General features: G+C 35.2%; 1 protein-coding gene across 5 annotated transcripts in view; it reads right to left on the reverse strand.

Annotated features, from left to right (window-relative positions):
* ACBD6 (acyl-CoA binding domain containing 6) overlaps positions 1-25,673 on the reverse strand; it is a 230,215-nt gene that overhangs the window by 129,621 nt on the left and 74,921 nt on the right. For 2 of the 5 annotated variants that reach the window (XR_010941233.1, XM_067728809.1), the window contains exons 5-7: positions 12,249-12,354; positions 10,176-10,205; positions 6,596-6,648 (exon numbers count right to left, since the gene is read on the reverse strand). The exons of 1 other annotated variant lie outside the window; for it this stretch is intronic. Coding sequence is in view for 3 of the 4 variants with exons in the window: in XM_067728809.1 (XP_067584910.1) it covers positions 6,596-6,648; positions 10,176-10,205; positions 12,249-12,354 (189 nt within the window). In the remaining variant the exon portion in view is untranslated. The remainder of the gene's footprint in view (positions 1-6,595; positions 6,649-10,175; positions 10,206-12,248; positions 12,355-25,673) is intronic. 2 more of the 5 variants (XM_067728808.1, XM_067728810.1) reach the window with 1 other exon arrangement.

A 25,673-nucleotide genomic window follows, 5' to 3' on the forward strand; every position in this document is an offset into this window, starting at 1 on the left:
AAATGAACAAAGATCAGCACAACCAGGTATCTGAATGTGATAACTCTTTACTTCTTCAAATTGTAGAGTTCCTGTAAACATACTCTAAGATTATTAGTTCAAGTAATAAATAACCAGTAATTTGCAGAGAAGATATGTGCATATCTATCTATCTACAGATATCTATCTATAGATATCTGCAAAGCTATCTATAGATATCTATCTATCTATAGATATCTGCATATCTATCCTCATAACCCCTACTGATAAAATCAGTAAATAAACACCTGTGGTTTCTCTCCTTTCTCTTTGTTAACCATAAACATATATGGACCAATATAATGCAATTATTAAATTTACTAAATTAGTTTAGATACAGGATTCCATAATTTCTCTTCCAGAAGGAAAACCATCAATTAGGCGCATATTAAATTTATATTTGCTTAAAGATTTTATACAAACTTATGAGATATTTTACCTATTTTTAGATATAATTGTTTTATCTTCTATGAATGATATAATCTCTTACAAATTTTCAAGTTAAATTTATTTTTACTGTTACCACAAAAGCTGACAATTGTTTGTCTGCTTCTAGTTTTAATAACTTCTGAAAGAATATCGCAGAACTATTTGGGACATTTGTGGGGAAAGCCATTATTAAAAGGAATCTTTGTTAGGTCAGCAGAAAACCACAAGCACTGTTTGGAGAGCTCTGGATAAATTCTGGAATTCAAATACAGTAAAACACAGCAGGGAAGAAAGAGTTCCCATCTGTTAACCAAGGGTGCAAATACCGTCTTACCTCAGACAGATGAATGACTCTAAAGTGCTTGGAAAGTGCAGGGTGGCAGCTAACCTATTAAGTGGTATTACTTTCATACCTTCTGGAAAATACAGAGTGAGTCTTAATATTTTATATGCTTCTTTGATATCCTTGGTTACTTGTTCTTAAACCATGCAGAATTTTTAAAAATTAGATTTCTCCTGGCTATCACAAATTAAATGAAAAGAGATGGTATTATAAAATGACTCGATGTTCTTAGGGTATTTTGAGAACAGATAGAAACAAAACATGTACACCATACATACAGTAGACAAAAACATGGCAAAGTTGGTATTTTTATATTTGTTAAGGGTTGCCATTTTATCAAAGATGATATGGTATAGTACTGTCTAATTATGAAGTGAAATACTGCAAATAGGTTGACTTGAATTTCTCTCTCCAAAAAATTGGGTTTCAACTTACAATTGATTGACTTCAGCTACCAATAACCTGTAGTGTCTCTGCCTCCTCTCTCCTATCCCTATCTTCTACCCTTTGCTGCTGCCATTGTAGCAGCTGGCTACAGTGAGAACTCCCCCACCTGCAACCACCAGAAACTACACAAAGCCTCCTACTTCCACCCACCTCTCATTAGTGAACCAACAACGTTCTTTCAAAACCTCAGACAGCAGTAGGACTGGGTGGCAGTTTATGACCGCAAGATGTGGCTAGCATGGAAGCTAATACACATTTAAAATAAGTGAATACTTGATCTCCTTCACTGGCTAAGATCTAAGGTAAAAGGAAATGGTATTGCTGAGCTATCAGGGAATTCAGAAGGATTTTAAATACACTACTTTAGAAACTCCCTTTATAAGCATTTACTAAGCCATAATGTTAGTAACTAAAGGGTTAAGGAGTAAGCAAGGGAGATATTACTTCATCCTGTATAAAATAATAAGTAATCCAGTGATAATAATAAGGTAGCCAGGTGTCCATCAGAAGATAATGGATAAATACACTACAATGAATTCATATTCATACAATGGAATATCAGTCAGAAATATAAAGGAAGAATACTGATCTATATGACAATATCAATGAACTTCAAAAACACTATGCTAAATGAAAGAAGCCTTACACAAAAAAGTACATATTATGATTCCATCTATATAAAGTTCTAGAACAGGCAAAACCAATCTATGCTAGAAGAATTATCAGAACAGTGGTTACCTTTGTACGATTAGGAAAAAGAACCACTTGGGATGGGGCATGAGGGAATTTTCTGGGGTGACAGTAACGTTCTATATCTTGATAGGAGTTTTGGTTACACAGGTATGTGCATTTGTCAAAATTAATTGAATGTGCACTTCAGATTTGTGCATTTCATTGTATATATACATGTTACCTTAAAAGAAAAACCAAACTAATACTGAACTCTAGTTAATGATATGTATGCTGAAGCATTTAGAAGAAAATTTATTGTCTATAAAATACTCTGAAATGCATCAAAAACATAGATCAATTGATGGATGGAGAAACGGCTAGATATTGATAAAGCAAACATAGTAAAATAACTAGTGGTAGAATCTAGTGGTAGGGATATAGATGTTCACTGTAAAATTCTTTCAACTTTCCTGTATGTTTACAAATTTTCATAATAAAGTGTTGGAAAAAAACAAACAAAAATTTGCACACCCACATTCACAGCCACATTATTCACAATAGCCAAAATATGAAAGCAACCCAACTGTCCACAGATGGATATTTAGATAAACAAAATGCAGTATATACATACAAATATCATTCATTTTTAAAAAGGAAGGAAACTTTGACATGTTATAACATGGATGAACCTTGAAGATATTATGCTAACTGAAATAAGCCAGTCTCAAGAGAGCTCGTGTATGATTGTATGATTCCATTTACACGAAGTACCTAGAGTAGTCAGATTCATAGACACAGAAAGTAGAATGGTGGCTGCAAGGGGCTGTGGGAAGGGGAGGAATGAGGAGTTAGTGTTTAATAGGTCCAGAATTTCAGTTGGGGAAGATGAAAAAGTTCTGGAGATAAAACGGTGGTGATGGTTAAACAATGTAAAAGTACTTAATGACACAGAACTGTACACTTGAAAATGGTTAAATCTGTGAATTTTGTTATGTATATTTTACCATGATAAAAAATTCAAAAAAAAAGTATACTGCCAAAGCTCATAAGATTTAAATGACTTTCACTATTTTCTCATTTTGCATTAAGTACAAGTTTCTGGTGTAAAGTATTACCATAGGCTTGATTTTTAAATGGTGCTGCCTGTATTAATACAAATGAGCATAATTTGACAGTTTAGAATGCATTTCTCAATTATTAGTGTGAATAAAGTTCCTTTAAATTAATATGTTAATCAACTACATAACCAAACTAACATATACTCAAGTGTAGAAAGCTATTTAAGAGGATGCATTTTTTTCCTTCCTTTCTTAAATAGAAGCATAAATTGAGCCTTAGTACACTGACTCTGCCTCTTAAACCTTTTGCTTCTTTGTTAGGTTAGTACTGTCTGTTTTGCCAGATTTTGCAGCAGTTTCTCAAACCAAAAGCATGTAAACTGTATTCTGACATGAGCCACAAATTTAAAACAAAGCAAGTGCAGAAAGGAATGGAGTCAAGAGAAAGGTGATCTTCTTCAAAGTATTTGAAAGAATCAATAAACATATGGAAAATGGTATAAAATTAGACTTTCAAAAGAACAGAAAGAACTTAACTAAAGTAGCAGCTCAATAAAAGAGAAATTTTTGAGTGCATTAGACAAAAATCTATAGAAAAACCAATGAATTGCATGAATGCTTCTGGGGGGGAGTGATGATAGCTGCACTGGAATAATGTCATCTAATTCATTCAAATATTATTATATTGCTACATTTGTTCTAAAACAAATTTAGATTAATGTAAAAGTTTAAAATACTATTTAAGGAACTTCCCTGGTGGCACAGTGGTTAAGAATCCACCTGGCAATGCAGGGGACATGAGTTCGAGCCCTGGTCTGGGAAGATCCCACGTGCCACGGAGCAACTAAGCCCATGCACCACAACTACTGAGCCTGCGCTCTAAAGCCTGTGCGCCACAACTGAGCCCGTGCGCCACAACTACTGAGCCCGTGTGCCACAACTACTGAAGCCCATGCACCTAAAACCCGTGCTCCGCAACAAGAGAAGACACCGCAATGAGAAGCTTGCCCACCACAACGAAGACCCAACACAGCCAAAAATAAATTAATTAGAAATAAATAAAATATTATTTAAATATCACTAAGAAGCACGTATTCAGTGTCTACTGTATATGGCACTAATCTGAGATATAAATTGTGTGACAAGAACTGTGCAGACATAATATGTGCCTGATGATTGATAAGAAATATTCTGTTCATATATTAAGTACACTTTATAAATTATTTAAATCATCCAAGATATTTTCTTGGAAGAACTATAAATATGTGGCATGTGTGAAGAGTTATATTAACTGACTCAAAAAATAAAAATTGAAGCACCATTTTAAAAAATGTATAAGCTTTTAGATCTTCACATTTCTCTTCATATTATCTACACCTCAATTTCCAAACATTTCTGCAAATGATTAAAAAATTTAATAAAAGCTGTAATTTAACAAATGAGTACACAGAACACCATGATGCTATAAACTTGGAACCTATAGCGTCCTGAATAGTAAGTATAACTACAAAACTTTTTTTATTACATGAAATATAGACAGCGTCCTAATTACCATATCAGTAGGAAACACCACGTAATTTTCTCGAATTAGAAATATATGCCTTACTATACCTGTAGCAATTACAACTTAAATAAAAGATACACACCAGGAACTATACTTCTGCATAATAAAATAACTTCATTGTAGAATAGGAATATTTTATTTAAAAGGCATTTTATATATATATGTATATGTTCATGTGCTATGATAGCTATAGATTCTAAGCATTTTAGGCAATATAATAATTATGTTTATTTCAATATGTGGGAGTGCAAATGTGGCTTATCATGTTATGACTATAATTAAAATTTCTCTATGTGCTCACAAAAAATTTTAAGTGCAATAAATGTAATTTTTAATCATCTCAGGGAAAGACTGAAATTGGGCTGAATCTGCTGAATGACATTTTAAATAAAGTCATATACCATTCCAAAGAATCTTAGGCAATGAGTAGTGAAATAACTCAAGCTCAAATATTAGACAAACACCTAGAAGACCAGGATATCCTTTCAAAATTGTAATTGTTACCCAACTTATTATAGTAGGGAAATGTCTTTTTTCTGATAAAGGGGTTAAAAGTATTTAGCTAGCAACTTAACTTTGAGATTATATACTTTTAATCCATCATCAAAGCTTGCAAACTTGTTTTATTTGCTAGAGCTTTAAGTGTCATGAAGCAGTACCCTTTATTTTATTTAGGATGTTAATTTTAAGCTCCCACCTCCCTCACGTTCTTAAATTAATTCATACAAATCCCTGATTAATAATAAAAGGTCTTGCCATCAGTATTTAGAGCCCAGCCTGAGTTGTCATGGCTGAAAGGGCAGAAATCTGCTTGGAGCAATGAGAGAACCCAACTGAATTCTGGGCGTCTCAGTCTATGAATGTGTAAGCACTTCATCTGTTCATGGAAACACAAGTGTTCTGGCAGACTTGGGGGAAAGGCAGCTGCATGGGTAACAAACTGGAAGACCTGGGAAACCATACTATATCAAAGTCACTAAATGACAGAAGCAAGATATTTTACAAGTGTTACTTTTATTTTCACACAAAAATGGTGTTGTTTAGTGTAAGCTATTTGAGTTCTAGACATTTATTTTATCCCTATCATTGCTGCCCAATGATCCTTGCAGAGGTCACAGGTGGATTTGACTATTTTATAAAAGAAATTGTTGCAAATCAGAGCACAACAGTAGCAGGGTCGACTGGAAATTGATTATCCTTCTTAAATCCAGTGGTGGAAAGAACACTCTCTCAGACCTGCATTTCCACTTAGCAGTTGTATGTATTCGAACAAGTAATGTGTACATCTCTGAAATAGTTCCTGTCTGTGAAATAAGGATAACATCTACCTTACAGGGCTGTTGTAAAGACAACACGGTAATAAGTGAAAGTACCTTACAGAGTTGTAAATATGGGGAAAGTACTCTGTAAACCATAACCCACACTGTATAAAATAGTATTATTTGAAAGATGGAGAATTCTAACAGGGATAATATAGTACATACACAATCATTTCCAGTGAAAAAGTGACTGTGAAAAGTTAAGTGGGCTTTTCGTTTCCAGTTCCATATATAAGGAGCTAGGAAGTTGCCACTCCATCCTAACAAACAAACAAAAAAGCTGAAGAGACTGAAAAAATCAACAATTCTTAGATCCATAAGAAAGGGAAAGACACAGGGCAAACCTCTGAGACTAGAGAGACAGATAGATGAATTCGACATCCTGGAGCAGAGCCTCACAAGTGGAAACCAGCCGGGGAACCAGAGCCAGGTAAGAAAACCTGACCGTAATAAATGAATTGCTGGAGGCACAGTGCAGACAACTCTGAGGGTTAAAAACTCCACGGGCATCTACTCAACTCCTCTATCCGCACCCCCCCAATAGTGTGAGATTTACTTCTAGGAGCTTGAGGAGGTTCCCACAATAAATGTCAGAGAGACATCCCCTCATGCTTCTGGCAGGGGGAAGGGAAATTAACCATTCTGAAATATGCCAAGGCTCTATTGTTCTCAAAACCGCCTGCCTTCAGGGGAAACTGGCTAACCAGCACCTAACCTGTTGGGGTATTATCAGAGCCTAACTGACCTGGGGGTTAGGAAAATACCCAACTCCAGTCCACTCCAGCCATTCTGTCCCAACTAAAGGGGGAGGAAAAAAAAGAGAAACATTTGTGAGATTCCCAGTCCAGAGGCATAGGCTCACTACAAAACTGAGACCGAACCATAGGACCATAGAACACTTTCTCTCCCCAACACCTCACCACCACATTACTAAGGGCCTATTCATAGCAGTTCCTTTTATCTGATATATCAAGTCCAGCTATCAGTAAAAATTACAAGACAAACCAAAAGGCAAAAAATCCACAATCTGAAGAAACAGAGTAAGCATCAGAATGAAACAGGGCAGAGATGCTGGAATTATCAGGCTGAGAATTTAAAACAACTATGATTAATATGCTAAGGGCTCTAATGAATAAAGCAGACACCATGCAAGAACAGACAGACAATGTAAGCAGAGAAATGGAAATCCTAGTAACCAAAAAGAAATGATAGAGATAAAAAAACCACTGTAACAGAAATTTTAAAAATGCCTGTGATGGGCTTATTAGTATACCAGACATGGCTGAAGAAAGAATCTCTGAGTTAGAAGATATATCAATAGAATCCTCGAAAACTAAAAAGTGAAAACAAAGACTGGGGAAAAAAAAAAAGAAAACCCAGAACAGAATATCCAAGGGCTATGGGACAAATACAAAAGATACAATGTATGCATAATGGGGATACTAGAAGGAGAAGAAACAGAGAAAGGAACAGATGAATACCTGAAACAATGACTGAATTTCCTCAAATTAATGCTAGACACCAAGCCACATATCCAGGAAGCTCAGAGAACACCAAGCAAAATAAATGCTTCAAAAACTACACTAGGCATATCATTTTCAAATTACAGAAAATCAAAGATAGAGAAAAACCCTGAAAGAAGCCAGAGGAAAAAAAACATATTGCTTATAGAGAAACAAAGATAAGAATTACATCAGACTTCTCCTCAGAAACCATGCAAGCGAGAAGAGAGTGGAGTGACATATTTAAACTGTTGAGGAAAAACCCCTGCTAACCTAGAACTCTGTATCCTGAGAAATTATCCTTCAAAAGTGAAGGAGAAGTAAAGACTTTCTCAAACAAATTTTGAGGAAATCTGTTGCCAATACACCTCCCTTGCAAGAAATGTTAAAAGAAATTCTTTAGAGAGAAGGAAAATAATGTAGGTCAGAAACTGATCTACATAACGAAAGAAGGAGCATCAAAGCAGGAATAGTGAAGGTACAATAAAAACTTTTATTTTTCTTACTCTTAGTTGATCTGAGAGAACAGTTTGTTCAAAATAATAGCAACAATGTATTTGATTATACATGCTTATGTATCATATATATCTTATGTGTGTACTAATATACAAACATGCATATATAGTATGCATATATACATGTTTATGTATGCTTTTATGTAAGTGAAATGAGTGACAGCAATGATACAAAGGACAGGAGGGAGGAATTAGGAATATTTTGTTTTTATAAGGCACTCACACTACCCATGATAGTATCATGTTATTTGAAAATGGACTTAGATTAGTTATAAATGTATATTGCAAACTCTAGGACAACCACTATAAAAGGTCAAAAAAAGCATAACTGATAGGCTAAGAAAGGAAAGAAAATGGAATCATATTAAATGCTCAATTAAAACCACAAAAGGCAGGAAAAGAGTGGAAGACAAAAACAGGAACAAAGAATAAGGGCAACATATAGAAAACAGTAACAAATATGGTAAATATTAATCCACCTATATCAGTAATCACTTTGAATGTCAATGGCCTAACTGTACCAATTAAAGGACAGATTGTCAGAGTGGATCAAAAACACAACTCAACAATATGCTGTCTATAAGAAACCTACTTGAAATATATAGGCACATATAGATTAAAAGTAAATGGACAGACAAAAAAATACCATGCTAACACACAACAGGAAAACAGGATTAGCTATATTAATTTCAGTCAGAGGAAACTTCAAAGTAAGTAAAGTTATGAGGGATAAAGAAGGGTATTACATAATGATAAAGAGGTCAATTCTCCAAGAAGATGTAACTATTCTTAACGTGTATGTACCTAACAAAAGAGCATCACTCATGGATGGTAGGAATACAAGATGGCACAGCCATTTGGGAAGACAATTTGGTGGTTTCTTAATAAACTAAACATCCTCTTACCATATCATCTACAAACTGTACTCTTTGTTATTTACCCAAAGGAACTGAAAACTTACGTCTACACAAAACGTACCCATGGATGTTTATAGCAGCTTTATTCATAATTGCCAAAACTCAGAGGCAACCAAGAAAAGTCCTCAGGAGGTGAATGGATAAATAAACTGTGGTACCTCTAGACAATGGAATATTATTCGGTGCTGAAAGGAAACGAGCTCTCAAGCCATCAGATATGGAGGAAACTCAAATGCATATTACTAAGTGAAAGAAGCCAATCTGAAAAGACTACATACTATGCGATTCCAACTATATGGCCTTCTGGAAAAGGCAAAACTATGGAGACAACCAAAAGATCAGTGGTTGCCAGGGGAGTGGGGGATATTAATATTCAGAGCACATAGGATTTTTAGGGCAGTGAAGAGTCTGTATCATACTGTAATGATGAATATTTCATTATACATTTGTCCAAATACATAGAATAGACAACACCAAGAGGAACCCTAAAGTAAATTATGGACTTTGGATGATAATGATATATCAATGTAGGTTCATCCTTGGTTTTAAAAAAAAAAAGTACCATGTTAATAATGTTGGGTCATATGGGAAATCTCTGTACCTTCCTCTCAAATTTATTATAAAACCTAAAACTGCTCTGCTCTTAAAAAAAAAAAAAACTAAGTCTTTACAACAAACAGTTGTGGTTTCTTCATTTCTTCATTATATCATCATCCTTCATTCATATTATTCACTAAGGATAATCAAGACAGCTAACATTTGAGTGCTTGGCATGTGTGTTTCAGGTACTGCTTGAGTGCCTTATATATAATACTCAAAACAATTCTGACACAGGTACTATTATTATTCCCATTGTACACATTAGGAAACTGAGACAGAACAAACTTGACAAAGGTCATATAGCTAGGAAGTGACAGTGCTAGCACTCAGACCCAGGTAGTCCAGCTCATCACCATTATACTATGCTGCTTCTGCTTATTCATTCATTCAGTCATTCATTCACTCATAATTCATCAAATCTTTATTGAGCTTATGGAATACACCAAGAGCTCTGATAGAAACATTTTCAACAAGGAATATCTCAAAACATTTACCCAGGAAGCTACTAAAGGAAATGCTCCTTCAAAACCAGGAAATAAATAGAAGAGGACGCTAGTGGAGGAGACACTCCATCAAAACACAGAAGTAAACGATAAAAGATGAAGACCTGGGATCCACAAAATAGAAAAATCCAGGAAAAAGGGGAAGAGAATTCCAAAGACAGTGGTAAAGCATAATCCCAGAATGACATCTATGCGAGAGGCCTAGAGAACAACCAGTCCACTTTAGAGATGAAGAAGGAAGGAGGGTTCCAGAGGAATATTGCTAAAAAAAACCATGGGACTGATTACCTGATGTGCTTGACTGTACAGAGAAGACCTCTACTGGACAATTTGAGGAAAGAATTGCAATAGGAACACAGAAGACCAAGAAAAAAAAAAAAGAGGCCATTATTAACCTTAAGAAAAACAAAATGTTGTACCATTGTATGTAGATTGCATTATTCATAATTATATAATTTATTCATTCCCTTTCCACCCTTGCCTTGCTTCCCTGCAATCAAAGCAGACTTCCTACTATAGTGACCTGGGGCTTGGCCTTGTGACTTGTTTTAGACAAAGGAATGAGTAGATGTGACACATGCTACATCCAAGGAAAGCTTTAAATGTATTTGTGGGGTCTGGTTCTGTCTGCCCCATATAGGGTCTATCCATTGGGATTAGATCTCAGAATGAGAAGACATATGAAATCAAGATGAACTGAGCACAAACAAGGCTAGTAGAAGCCAGCAGAGTCTCAACTGGTTCCAAGGCTTTTGAAATATGAGCAAGAAATAAATGTTGTTAGCCACTGAAATTTGGGGTTTTGTTTGTTTTGTTTTTACTACAGCAAAAGCTGACTAATACATATAGTACAGTCCATAGCTCAGCAACAAACAATATTTACATAGTCATAATAATAGTTACATTATAATCATAATTGACTATATTACATTAATTATAGTATAATTTGTAATAATAATAAAAACACTGATATAATAGAGATGCAATCAGAAAACTGACACTAAAAATTGTGATATAACTATGTTAAGAGGGTGGGGAGAGAGGGGGAAGATGAGTAAAAGAGCTAAATCCTAATATAACATAGAAGAAAATCAATAATGTTTAGACTTGCAAAATCAAGAGATACAAGTATATTATTTAGAATTATGTAGGTAAATTGCAAAAGAAACAACTAAAAGCACTGAAAGTTTTTGCCTCAAGGGAGCTAGAATCAAATGTGAGAAGGATGCAGATAAGGGAGTACATTTTTTGTTGTAAGACTTATAGTACTATTTGATTTCCTTTGAACTATCTACATGTATTAACTTCATAAAAATCTTAACTCATGAGCACAAACATTAAAAACGACAATAAAATCAGGAGAAGCAATCGTGCCTGACTGACTAAAATAAAATGTATTCTGATCCTGAAAAGCAAAATAAAACCCAAGTGGGAATCAGAAGAGCCGGTGTTACTGTTTCACAATCTGGCTTCCACTTTTCTCTAGCGACATCTTTCTTGACTCCTTTCATTATTTATAGGAGAACAAACTTTACTGTAGAATTACAGTCTTACATTTTCAGTTCCAGATGTCACTGAAAATATACTACAGGAAAGATGCTGCCTAAAAGTGAGATAATATTAAGGGCTAACCTGTACAGAGAGCCCTCAATTAATACAGAAGTTGATCATCTACTCTACGCATCATCTACGATCACTGCATGTCCTCTTCCTAACAATTGCTACCTTCTGGTCATTTTGAACATCTTCACTGCATTATCAAAGAATGAGAAAAATGATTAGAAGTGATTAGTAAATTTTGCTCCTTTTTAAACAACTATAATTCAGGGACAGTTTAAGCTCAATATGTGAACAGTTTTATTCACAAAATAAATAAATTAATAAGTAATATATTTTACAAAATAATTTAGTATAGGATCCCTTTAAATAGTGGGCCTGCATTTAAATGATTGGATTTACCAAAATTTTGACAGTTTTCTAGAAATACAGTTACTGGGCAAAGGACAATATACTTGTTTCAGGTATAATGACAGAAGATACTAAAGCTATTTATAAATATTTTAATATTACCTATAGATTTCACATAAATATGTTAATAGTCTCTCCCTTTAACATGAACAAATATAAGTTATTTTCCTGCTGCAAGTTTCAGCTAGTAACTTCTATAATGGACAGAAATATGATGGATACAGATATAGAAAGTATCTTAACTGGGTGACACCATCTCATTTAGATATTCTGATATACTCTTAACCATAATGTGGTTTGAGTTGTAGTTCAGAGGCCTGCTGTGTAGAAAAAAAGCACTGGGGCAGAACAACAAAGCATAAGAAAATAATTAACAGGACACGTTTTTCATACCTCTTCATCTTTCATATTCACATCCACGTTTTTTGATTTGAAGACTTTGGTTATATGGTCAATGTTGTTTTCTCTGCAGTAATCAAATATGTTTTTGTCTTCTTCCCTAATTAGAGTAAAAAAAAAATAGTGTTTGTCTTACTAGGTAATACATAAAAGTTACATATTTTTAATACAACCTATTTGCCGCAAACATTAATGGAATCTGTTTTTACAAAGAATTTTACATGAACAATACTGGATTTTCAGTAAGACGTAATACATCCAATCTCTGAAAAGACTAAAGTTCCTAGCAACTATAATTATACAGAAGAGCTTCATCTGCTTTAACAAGTTACACTAGTACACTAATATAACATGTTGAGTAGATTTCCTCAGTGCTCTTTTTCTCCCCAGTTACTTTTATACACTGACAGGTACATATATCCTCTGACTCAGAATTTTCAATTGTAGCACTGCAGTGAGAAGGTCATTTACTGTTGCCTGTATAGAGGTAGCAAAAGATCAGGACATAGCTTACTACTTCTCTTACAGAATAACAGAAGGATAAGTTGGTTGCTATCCAAGTTTTTAAGAAATTACACACACAACACGAACATATATACACACACACCAAAGTAATTTTCTTAAGGGAAAGATAATTAGAGCGTCACAAAATTCAGAAGTCCTTCATGAGATAATAAAAATAAAGACTGGGAAGCACAGTATGTACTCAGCACTATTCTAAGCATATCAATGTACTAATTCACTTAATCTTATCCAACAGCTGCTTCACTTCACAGATAAAGAAATAGGTAAGGAGAGGTTATATGACCTCTCAAATGGCATCACATTTATCAAGGGTAGAATAATAGCTAGAACTTACTCAGATCAACTGATTTTGCATATAGTCCATTTTTCTATTATATCAAGCTACATCTCAATTAGTCAGCTGTAGTCTCTTCCAGAATCTAAAGCAGAAGTTCTTAACATGAGGTCTATGAGTTCTCTAAAATAGTATACAGAATTATCTGTGCAGATGCATAATGCATTTTTCTGACTGTGTTGGCAGTGGGTAGGTGGGGAAGGGGGAGGTAGCTTCAGTGAGGTTCTCAAAAGGATCTATGATTCCCAAAAGATCAGTAATTTGGAATATTAATAATGAAACTACTCTACATTTTCTAAACAGGCATAAAATAATACAATTTGAGTTTCAAACATTATAACTAGTATGTTCTACAACCTGTAAGGCCACAGCTTCCATTCATCAGAAAAAAAGCATCTGACCATAGGAGTCCTTCTATCTTAAAAGCCAATACCTTATACCCTATAAAAAGTTATTTCTAGGGGGCTTCCCTGGTGGCGCAGTGGTTGAGAGTCCGCCTGCTGATGCAGGGGACATGGGTTCGTGCCCCGGTCAGGGAAGATCCCACATGCCGTGGAGCGGCTGGGCCGGTGAGCCATGGCGGCTGAGCCTGCGCGTCCGGAGCCTGTGCTCCGCAACGGGAGAGGCCACAACAGTGAGAGGCCCGCGTACCGCAAAAAAAAAAAAGTTATTTCTAGTCAGAGGTAATTAACTTAAAACACACTACTTTGGCATTAACAGTCTAAGCCTTCCTTACACGTGTCATGTATTTAATTGAGCACCTACTACATGCAAGGCACTGGACAAGATTCTGGTGATAAGAGATGATAAGGATAAGCAAGAAACTTTGCATTCAATACATGTACAGTAAGGTTGAGATGATAAAAAATATATATACCATTAACATAAGGTAAAATTGGATCTTTAAAAAGGCCTATCAGAATACAGAGGAGAAACAGCCTGCTTCAAGCTGGAGAAAATGAGCTACGTTTCCAGGAAAAAAATCACGTTTTTAAAAAAAATAGGGTCTCTTGAAAATGTTCATTTGCAAAAGAGAAAATGCTTTTCCAGATCACTTACTCTGGAAGAAAATAGTGAAGTCTGAGGCCAAAACCCCTGAAAGGAGAAGTCTGATTTTTTAAATTAAGGCTGCATATAACAGTATTTTAGCTATATTTAACTATCACAAAAAATACTTTCTATGAAAAAGTGCATTCAGCATTCTGACTTGGGAAAGAGAGGGACCTATTTTCCTTCAATACAATAAGAGAGACCCCTCTAATTCAAGAGGCAGAAACTTCAACTGTGAGAGAAAGTATTGCGTCATTTTAAGTCATAATAAAAAATACACTACTCACCAATTGTTTTGGATTTGAAAATAATGGGGAGTTGGTGGTGGGACACAGAAAGGAAAGTATGGAGGATCCTTGGGATGTAGGTTACCCATACCCAGTAAAATGCAAGAATAATTCAGAGATGGGAGGACCTTCTGTGGGGTCCTTTTTCCTTAATTCCAAATGTGCATGTACACTTATGCCATAAGCAATATTATTTAAAATGTTTATATTGCTTAATATATTCTCAATGTTTCTTATATGTATCATTTATATCAATTATTTTGTTTTGGTATGTGAATTTTTTGGAGGTCGGGGCACTTTTTCATCTGTATACCTGCTTATCAACTGCAGTTTATCATTGCTAAGTATGTTAGGCACACAGAGGTATTTATAAAATACTTCAGGGTAGAGTACACAATGTAAATTAAATATAAAATGGGAAAGTCAATAAAAGTCACCACAAATGTGCTACAAAGCTGTGTGACTAATATGAAAAAATATTAAGTGATACTCTTGGGCTTAGTTGTTAAATATAGTTATCTATCCCCACTTCAAGTTTTGACTATCTTACTAGCCAGCAACCAAGCTGTCTTTATACAATATCACCACCTAGTGGCCAAAATGGAGAAACATCTGGAGTAACATCTTTCTGTTATCTCCTTTCTTGCCCCCAACAAGATTATGTACAATATACAAATCAAATTCTGTCTTTTTCCCTCTGTATTTCCCAGTTAATACAGTCTTCCACAGGCAATTTTTCTCTGTATATCTATACTTAAACGAAACAACAGGTGCAAACAAATTCAACCATTACCAAATACAGTAGAGCCTTAATAAATGTTAGTGCCCTTCTACATCTTCTCACTTTATCTTCCCTTCTCTTTTGATTCTTACCCGGTTATCTTTTTCCTTCTCTCTGATGAATGTGAGTGACAAAATTATCATATCCACTCTCTACAGATGAGTATGAATTATTTTCATGATGCTACCTACCCTCAAGAATGTCCCATATTATCATAGCACAGGACTCTCTTTAGATTACTCCAAATTTCCTAAAATTGACAGAAAATACATTTATCTGAACGAAAAAAACCACTGGCTTTCTTTGAAATTCTTTTGAAATATAAGGTCACACACTTGTGGAAGAGAGGGATGGTGTTTAAGTATAGCTGTCTTTCATCAGAATCACGGGAAGAAGAGATTCTTGCCCACCCACTCCTAAAAATGCTATCTGTATCACTTTCTACAAAGACTGCATTTTCCTGCCAAAAGACTATTTCAGACAGTTAGCCCTCTAAAGATGGCAAGCCATCTAAAGTCCATTTAACTACTTTTCATCTACCTCACAGAATTAAAAAAACACATTTATGGGGCTAGCTCAGAAATCTAACTATTTAATAGACACATTCAGTAAATACTTCAATTCAATTCATGTATTTATCAAGCAACGGGCAATCATATAAAAAACAGTATTCCAGTAAATAGACAAAGAAAAAGTATTTGTTGAATGAATGAAAACACAAAGAAGGGTAAGCCAATACTTATACAAATTTAAACAAATGCCACAAATTCCTCAAATCAAGGAATGTACACCTGTGGGCTCCTGGGGTACAGAAAAACCCAAAAGAATATGCAGGAATGGAAAATTTTAAGAGAATCAATTTCAGCTAAACTTCTAAATAAACACATTCTTTCCTAAACTGATCTACTTGAAAAAGTTCCTGTGGTAAATATTTCATTGCCATTCCCATTTTCAACATTCCCCCTGCTCAACCATTCTCCTAGTTCATAAAATAAAAGCACACACCTCTCTCCATACTATGGTATACTTCTAGGAAACATAACCAAAAGACTTTACTAAGATTTAGCAAACGACTATTAATTAAATCTGTTACTCTTTTGCTTAAAAGTACTCTGTTTAACTAATATACAGACCAGCCCCCCCACAGTCAAAAGTAACTGTTAATAGTCAATCCACCAATTAACTTTACAGTCAGCCCATGGTATCTGGGGGTTCTCCATCTGAGGATTCAATCAGCCGTGGATTGTGTAGTACCGTAGAACATATTTCGTGAAAAAATGTAAGTGAACATGCGCAGGTCAAACTCATGTCATACAAGAGTCCACTGTGCTAGGAAAGGTTTGGGAAAAAAATGAATCCCAGGTTGTACTTCTCCAAGATATAAATTGTCCATGGTACCAAATAAAGGGACAATTTCGGTGAAAAACTGGTTTTGAGAAGCCCTCCTACAACTAAGGTTAGAGGATGGAAGAGGTGAAATAAAACAAAAAAGACTTGATGCTAGGACTTCCCTGGTGGCGCAGTGGTTAAGAACCCACCTGCCAATGCAGGGGACATGGGTTCAATCCCTGGTCCGGGAAGATCCCACATGCCGCGGAGCAACTAAGCCCGTTCGCCACAAATATTGAGCCTGCACTCTAGAGCCCATGAGCCACAACTACTGAAGCCCACGTGCCTAGAGCCCGTGCGCCACAACAAGAGAAGCCACTGCAATGAGAAGCCCGCACACCGCAATGAAGAGTAGCCCCCGCTCACTGCAACTAGAGAAAGCCCATGTGCAGCAATGAAGACCCAACACAGCCAAAAATAAATTTAAAAAAAAAAAGACGATGCTGAACTCTGTCTCATTCTAATAAAATAATATTCATCTGTTAAATAAACTATTTTTAACATTAAGACACATTTCCAATAAAATTTTAAGACACGTTTCCAATAAAATTTTACTTATGCTTAATAATTATTTAACAAAATGTATAATGAATGTTGATCAGCTGTATAGAAATAATAGTTATAATTCAAATGAGAAAAATTTAATGCTTAAAGCCTCTGCATCACAGAAAATTAAAATTTTAACAATTCCAACTTAATACATATTTCTGTTGCAAAGAATTGACAGTGTACTAAGACTACACAAAAATATATTGCTTTAAAATAAAATTGTGTGGGAGAAGTACAATTAAAGGAGAAAAAGTGATGTAAAATTTCTAACTATTAAAGACCTTATTCTATATTTTAAAATCAAGATCAGAATTTTCTTTATTTTAATTAAACTTTCTATTTCAAGACAATTGAAGCTTCATGTGCAGTTGTAAGAAATAATAGAGAGCTGGTAGTATTTTCCCAGGTTCCCTCAATGGTAACATGTTGATGTGTTTTTAAAAATGGATTTCATTATAGTATTTAGATTCTGTTGGATACATCTAAAACAGTAATCTGTTTATTTTAAAATTCCATTATTTACAAAATGCCAGAAATTATGCCCTTTGCAATTATTTAAATTTTTAAATAAAAATTTTAGATGCTATCATAAAAATATAAGAGGGAATAAATAGTCTTCCAAAATTTTCTTAGGAACTATATCAGCAAAGGTTTTTTAAATATCACTGCTGTAACCCAATATTCTATAAAGTAGAGGCCCAAACCAAGGAGTGGGCCATTCAACCAAGGATGATCAAAGAAGGTGTTACAGAAGAGTTGACATTACAACCTAGCCTTGAAGGATAAACTGACAACGCAGCTAAGTTACTGAAGGATCCTGAAGAACAGAAGAAAAGGAAAAGCACAACAAAATGAGGTGTTCAGGGGAACTGCAAGCAACTGGTTACGGCAGGGTGTTGGGAGATGAAGTTAAAGGTTATAAGGTGGACAACAGATCACAAAGAACCTTCTTGGTACACTGCATATAACATAAGTAACAAATGTTAGTAACAAATTATTTGGGGAACAGAATATTTATCCACCTTCCAAAACTTGGAGTAAAGGGTAGTAGAATTGTCCTCTTATTTAGCTAAACAAACTAAATAAAAGCTACTAATGAGAGGAGAAAAGAATGTCTCCTAGATAACTTGAACAGCTACTTGATTCACACACTAACCTTAACACATCTAAAAAAGCAAAACAGTGAGACAACTACCATGAGTAGGAGGTAGCAATGGTTAGCAATGAACCATAGGAGGAAGCAAAAATCTGTGAAGCCAATTTTGAACACTGCCCAAAAGAAACAATTAATCGAAGGCAAAAAGGCATTCTGAGGTATTTCTCTGCTGGGAGACAGTCTGTTCTAGAGGCATCATTAGGACTTTGGCTAAAGCAAATCTAAAAATAATTCCCCCGGGCTTCCCTGGTGGCACAGTGGTTGAGAGTCCGCCTGCCGATGCAGGGGACACGGGTTCGTGCCCTGGTCCGGGAAGATCCCACATGCCACGGAGCGGCTGGGCCTGTGAGCCATGGCCGCTGAGCCTGCGCGTCTGGAGCCTGTGCTCTGCAACGGGAGAGGCCACAGCAGTGAGAGGCCCGCGTACTGCAAAAATAAAAATAATAAAAATAATAAAAATAATTCCCCTTCTCTCACTCTATTTAACATTCACAAATGGTCACCTGTCTTTTTGGGTTCCTCAATACTCAGACTGAGGGTACACAGGGTATCAAAGCATTTGGTTCACTATAAAGATATATATTGGTAAATAAATAAGCCACTTAGTTTACACATCAGTTTCAGATAAATTTTATTACTGCTACATTGTTTCTGAGGGTCTGGTCATCTATGTGCCTTTTATTTAGATCTTTGAGAGTGAAGAATGGACCCTGACCTATGGTAAATTCACCAAAAAGCCACTCTGTGAAGCTCCTTAGGAGACAATCTTTCAAGGACGAAAGCCTGCACATGTCTTACAAAATTCAGCAGTACTGCTGGTGAATACTACTTCTTTGTAGGAATTTAAGTTCCTAATTTATTTGTTGGATGTGTGACCAGAAGTTGTCAATCAGAAAGGTAAAGGGTTATTACTCTTCTGTTCAAATACAATGTTAGGAAACAATATCATCTCACTGATCTCATTTGACTATGATTTCCAACATCCTACTATGTACGCCAGATACAAAGCACAAAGCCTATTGTTGATTCTTTTTTATACAACCTTGATATACAGTTGGCCTTTGAACAATGTAGGTTTGAACTGTGCAGGTCCACTTATATGTGGATATTTTTCAATAGTAAATACCATAGTCCTACACATTCTATGGTTGGTTGAATCCACACATGCAGAGGAACTGTGGATATGGAGGGTCAACTATAAGTTATACTTGGATTAACCCGCACCTTGTTCAAGGATCAACTGTATAGATATATATAAAATCTTTATTTTATATATAGACATATAAAATCTTTATATAATTTTTGATATGACTATAAACCATTAATATTTTAGAAGTTGAGATAAAATGTCTACAAAAAAATTAAGCTACCCTCTGTATTTTTTAAAAAAGCATGTTTCAATTTACAAATATAAAAAAATACAGGCATATTTTAATTTTACTTACAGCTGTTTCTCTCCCTGAAAGAATCTATTCTTACTCAAAGGTTTTTTAAGGAAGCTGGTATAAGGAGCAAAACAGGTAAAGTCAACTCCTAACTTAAGGATTAAATAGTAGTCATAGCTGTCATACTTAGCATATCAAAAAATCTCCACTTTTAATTAATATCTAATTAAAATTTTAGATGTTAATATCACCTCGTAAAACACTGTTTTTGAGTCTCAATCTTATCAAAGACCATAAATGAGAGTCTATACTATGATCCTCAGGTAAAATTTTACAAATAGCACCTCCTTTCTGAAACACTTTGGTCCTAAGTCCTGGAAGAGACAAAACACTGCTTCAGCAGTAACAATGCTCGAGAAGCCTAGCAATGAGATCAAAGCACTAAGAAAGTGCTTTATGTTGTTTGTTAAGTTGTTCTTAAAATAATTCTTGAAATCCTAGGTACCAAATAAACACCTAGAAATTGTTTACTAAGTTGGCATATTTCACTGCCAACTTGGTAAACACATATTTTTTTTCATATTTTAACATCTCTGATGGATCTTATAACCTTCAGCATCTTACAATTAATTAGTGACTTTTTTTTCTTAATGGTATTTAAACAATGGTGTTCTAAAACCAATGGTGTTTTAATCAGTAAAGTAATAAGGTAGGTTCCAAATACACAGTGACACATGGACAAGTGAATGAGAGAATTCATATGTATTGAATCACAATCCTTCCACTCAGAGTGTTACTATATCCACACTTGGTTTCAGACAGTTATAGGAAATAACCAGTTGGTTTTCCCACTTCCTATCATGTGGTAATGGCAACATCTTTCACCAAGTAATAACTATTTTCAGACCGGGTTGTATATGTAGTGTACTTAGTTCTAGGACCATAAAATTCTCAAAAGCCTCAAATAAAAAGTTCTATTTACTATCTTACTTATGTTGATAAGGGTCCCTTCAAATGAAACCACTTACATTTTAAAATATTTTTCTCATATTTTTTCAAACGAGCAATGACAAAGGAAAGATCAATGCCCCAGGTACTTCTTGTAGATAACTTGTTGTACAGGAAAAGTTATTTAGGCATAATTTATAAAAACACTAGTTACTAAAAATGCATTTTCACCTGTTAAAACCTGGTTAACTCTAAAAAAGTCGATTGAAAATTTCTGATACTCTAAATGTCCATGAGAAAAAACATAGTTCAGTTCTGATCAATCCCTCTAAAACCAGTGCCCACATCAGAAAAATCTATAGAATCCCTTGGCTACAGAGATGAGTTACATTCTCAACCATTAAGGTAAGTCTAAAATCAATAAAAACAATTAATCTAAGGGAAACATCATCATCAGTATATTGATAAATGAAAGACTACAGTCTCTAATTTTACCAGTGAAGCACATTTTTAAAAACACTAAATGGAAAAGAAATTTAATTAAAAATGTAAACTGAAGATACTCACTACATTAATATAATAACAACTATCAAATTCAATTTCAATAATTGGAGATTACAATGATTCCTCAAATATCTCAGAAGCAGTACAGTGTAGCAGTTAAGAGCAGAGTTACTAACCATGTGACCTTGGACAAGTAACCTAACCTCTTTGAGTCTCAGTTTCCTCATCTGTAAAACAGGGATATTAATAATACCTACATCTCACAGGATCATTCTGAAGGTTAAGTGGAATAATATATATAACACATGTGGTATAGTTACTAGCATACAATAAGTGGTCAATATATATTAGCTGACATTTCTATTACCCTAGATTTTAGCATATATTTTAAGCTGGAGTCATTTTTCATATTCATATAACACTCTCCATCAATTTACCTAACAAATATTAATTGGACCTTCAAGGAAATAAAAATAGGCCAATTGGTTGGAGCAGAGTGAACAAGTTGGGAGGGGGAAATTGGCATTAGATGAGACAATGAGGGGCCCTGCAAGACATGTTAAGGATTTTAAAATTCTATCCTAAATGCTATGGGAAATCATTACAGGATTTTATGCAGGAAAGTGCTATGAGATTTGAGTTATAAATCTGGGGAGGAGACAGAAAAGGAAGTGAGGAATCCAGTTTGCAAATCGTTCTGTAGTGTCCTGGCCAAGAGAAGATGGCTGTTTAGAGTAGTGATGGTAATGCAAAAGGCATGATAGCAGTGATAATGAGAAGCAGATGAATTTGGATTATTTTGAACACGAAGGAAACAGAATTTCTGATGTGTTAGGAGCTGTGAGAGACAGAGAAGACCAATATGACATATAGACCTAGGAATGACACACTTTACATGAAATACTGTTAAAAATACTTATCTAATGAATATATAAAATTTTATAGTAGGTAAAAATTTTAAAATAAAAAACCATGTAATTAATGTAATAATGCCTTTCTCACACAGAACTCAAACTTCAATAAACACCAGCATTTATTAATATATACAATGCAATCAGCAAAGACCTCATAAATTGAAAAGCGATGAAATGAACCAAAATTGCTTGCTTTCAGCATTCAGAGAATAGCTGGTAACAATTCAATGGGAATTAAGAAGATGACTTTGTCTATCACACAAAACTTACATCTTTGCTAACACTTTTAAAATATCTTTAAATATATCTGTAAAAGCATTTTAATAGGAGAAAACATTTATTTATATTATCTGTAACACATATAACCACCTTTTATTATAACATAGTATATCCATAACCATATGTGTCTTTATAATTGCACGTGCACGCATGCACGCACAGACACACGCTTAAACAAGACTAAGTGCCTAGCATTTCATAGGTACTATATACGGATAAGGATATAAGAAAGAGAGAAGGAAAAGATTACAAGGGGTAGAGTGAGGAAAAGGATGATGCAAAAGGAAAAAGAAGAGAAGCAGAGAGGAAGAGAAGATGATGGTTTTAGTTGATGAATGACCTCTTGTTCAGAAAGGGCTGTTGATCTGCAAACAGGTAGATTTGCCTATATGCTTGGTTGGCATCATGACGCTGAGCACACAGGAGCTAAATAAAGCACTCAAGAAAAGGGTGAATATGAGAGCCAGGAGACTCTTACAACAGTTACTGTTTATGTCAAGACCTGCTCATCCCAAGGGACCCATTTTCACATAATCTATAATTATCTCTTTGCCTTAATCGCCTTGTCATTCCTGAGGCTCTCATGGGCACTGGAAGAGGAAAAGCTCATTAACTAAACCTTTTCTCCTCTCTCCAGCCACCCATGGCTTTTAATTGCTTGGTGTGTTATTATCTAGGAGTGCAACTGGGATCATTTTCATAAGAAAGGGAGTAGAGAGAAGGAAGGGAGCCATGAGTCCCTGAGGTATGCACCACAGACAAACCTTTGCTTTCTCAATTATTTATGCCAGCTGAGGTTTTACAGGCTGAATAAATCCATAACTCAAGTTCATTCTGAGCAGTCACATTCTCAAGGGGGAGTTGCCCACTTGCCTATACACACTTGTGCAGACCTCAAAGAATAACCAGAATGTAACAAGACATATGTCATCCATTTTATCACCTATCACCAAAGTGTTAACACAATGTTGATCACAGGCAACACGGTGAAACAGGGAAGGATTTCACTACTACCAGCCAAACAGATGGAGGGAAGCAGGATAATCTTTTTGGTGCTAAGGGCAGTGGTATCAATGGGACAGTAGTATCCCAGAGTGACTCAGCCTACTAAAAGCATAAAAATCCAAATACTCAACTTTTTAAATACAAAATATGTGTAATACATACTCTTGGTGTTTCAGAGTCTTAAATAGATTTGTTAAAAACAGGTTGTTAACAATGTGAAGCTTTGAATAAATAACTAAATGGAATTTTATACTATTTGATTCTATTAGTCACATTAAACCATGTAAACCAAAGCTATGTTGTAGCTTTTTCTCCAATCACATCTCTTTCAGGAAAATTTTAGAGTACAATTTATGTGTAAGTGACTGGCTTTTATGCTACTTTTATTTCAGTTCATATTTTCACCAAAAATACAAAATTAAAGCATAAAATTATCACTTTCTTTCTAGTTTTTTATACTTACAGTTTACCATTTTATAATCAGAACTAGAGAGCAACCAGTGAAAAAATATTTCTAAAATATTTTCAAAATCTATTATGGTTTAAAAATTTTAATTTTGTAAGTCAATGATGAAAGCATCTCTTTAAAATTCTACAGGCTCTTGTGTCTGACCACAGCAGTGACCTCTGGTATTTTCTGCCAAAAGAGTTCATTTGTCTCACAGAACAACTAATCAATTCCAGAGTCCATCAATCACTTTAGTTGTATACTGGTCTGGTCTTGCTTAAAGAAGGTCCAGATGGCTGCCTGTGTAAGTGGGATTAATAAGATTCTGATAGATTACATAGCATCAAACTACAAAATATAACAGGGAAGATCAAATGTTATTGCAGGGTGGGTTGGATACTGTACACGTTTCATTTGTTGTATTTTTAAATCATGTCCTAATTTCTCAATTTATGTGCCAACGTCGAGGTGAAACCTTCTCAGTTATACAAGTCACTGAAAGTGATTCCCTGTTAAGTGAGTCAGTATATGTAGTACAGAAGCATTTGACTATTTGCAAAGCCCTATACTTATTAACCAGACCTTTTTCTGCCAGTCTGCAGTTTAAATGAAACACGACTGATCTCAAGACTAGAGTCACAACATCTGTTACTCTCTTGTTTCTACAGTTCCAAACTCAGATCTAGTAGCATTGGTCTCCCTTCCCGGTTTGCCATTTTCTTCTGCAAAAGCAAACAACCTGTACCTAATTCCATAGTTAGGTGATTTTAGCTCCCACCATCAGCCCTGTGCCCTGAGTCTCCACTGTGGGGACTCTATGCTTAGTAACAATACTAATAAAACTAATAGTTACAAAGTAACTTATTTTGTGCCACATACTATTCTAGGATGCCTGTGTATAAGTATTCATATAATCCACAAAAATGCTATATGAGAAAGCATAATATACTATAATCATCCCCATTTTATAGATAAGTAACTTGTCCAAGGTCACACAGCTAATAAGAGATGGAACCACCATTTGAATTCCAGCAGGTTCCATAATTTTTTGTACTTAATTAGCCTCACCTTATATCTCCTCCATTATACTACAGAACAATTAACTAGCTTCAGAATGAGAAATTGGTGTCAGGGCTCTGGAATATTAACACAGAGATCTGTACCTATGACATTATATTGTCACTTTCTGTGAAAGAGTGGAAATAAAGGTCAGAACCAAAACAGTCAGGGAGCAAGCTCGGAATTGGCCCCAGTGGCCCTTGGCCCAGGAACATTTACAATAAAAATAAAATGGGCCCTTAACTTGTCACCTACAATGCATATTAGTCAGGAAACTGCCACAACAATGGAGCCCAAGCCTTAGTAAAGGGGTTCATTAGATACTGATTTTCCTAACCTTCAGAGATGTGGAGGGCTTCCCTGGTGGCGCAGTGGTTAAGAATCCACCTGCCAATGCAGGGGACACGCTCGCATGCCACAACTACCGAAGTCCGTGCATCTAGAGCCCATGCTCCACAACAAGAGAAGCCAAAGCAACAAGAAGCCCGTGCACTGCAACGAAGAGTAGCCCCTGCTCGCCCCAACTAGAGAAAGCCCGCGCGCAGCAACGAAGACCCAACGCAGCCAAAAATAAGTAAATAAATTTTTTTAAGTGTGGAAAAAATTATAAGTTTATATATTAAAGTATCCAAAACAGACCTTCAAAATACATTTTTATGTTCTTTTTAATGGTTCTATACGAGAAAGCTTTTCCTTTCATCCAAGTTTACCATTTGATGTTTCTAAAATTATAAAACCTACTGTCACTTTCACCTCAGCTGAACATTAATTCTGCCAAGAAACTGCAATTAACCTCAATTAAAGCA

This window comes from Pseudorca crassidens, chromosome 2 (assembly GCF_039906515.1).
Source record: "Pseudorca crassidens isolate mPseCra1 chromosome 2, mPseCra1.hap1, whole genome shotgun sequence".
Taxonomy (NCBI): Eukaryota; Metazoa; Chordata; class Mammalia; order Artiodactyla; family Delphinidae; genus Pseudorca; species Pseudorca crassidens.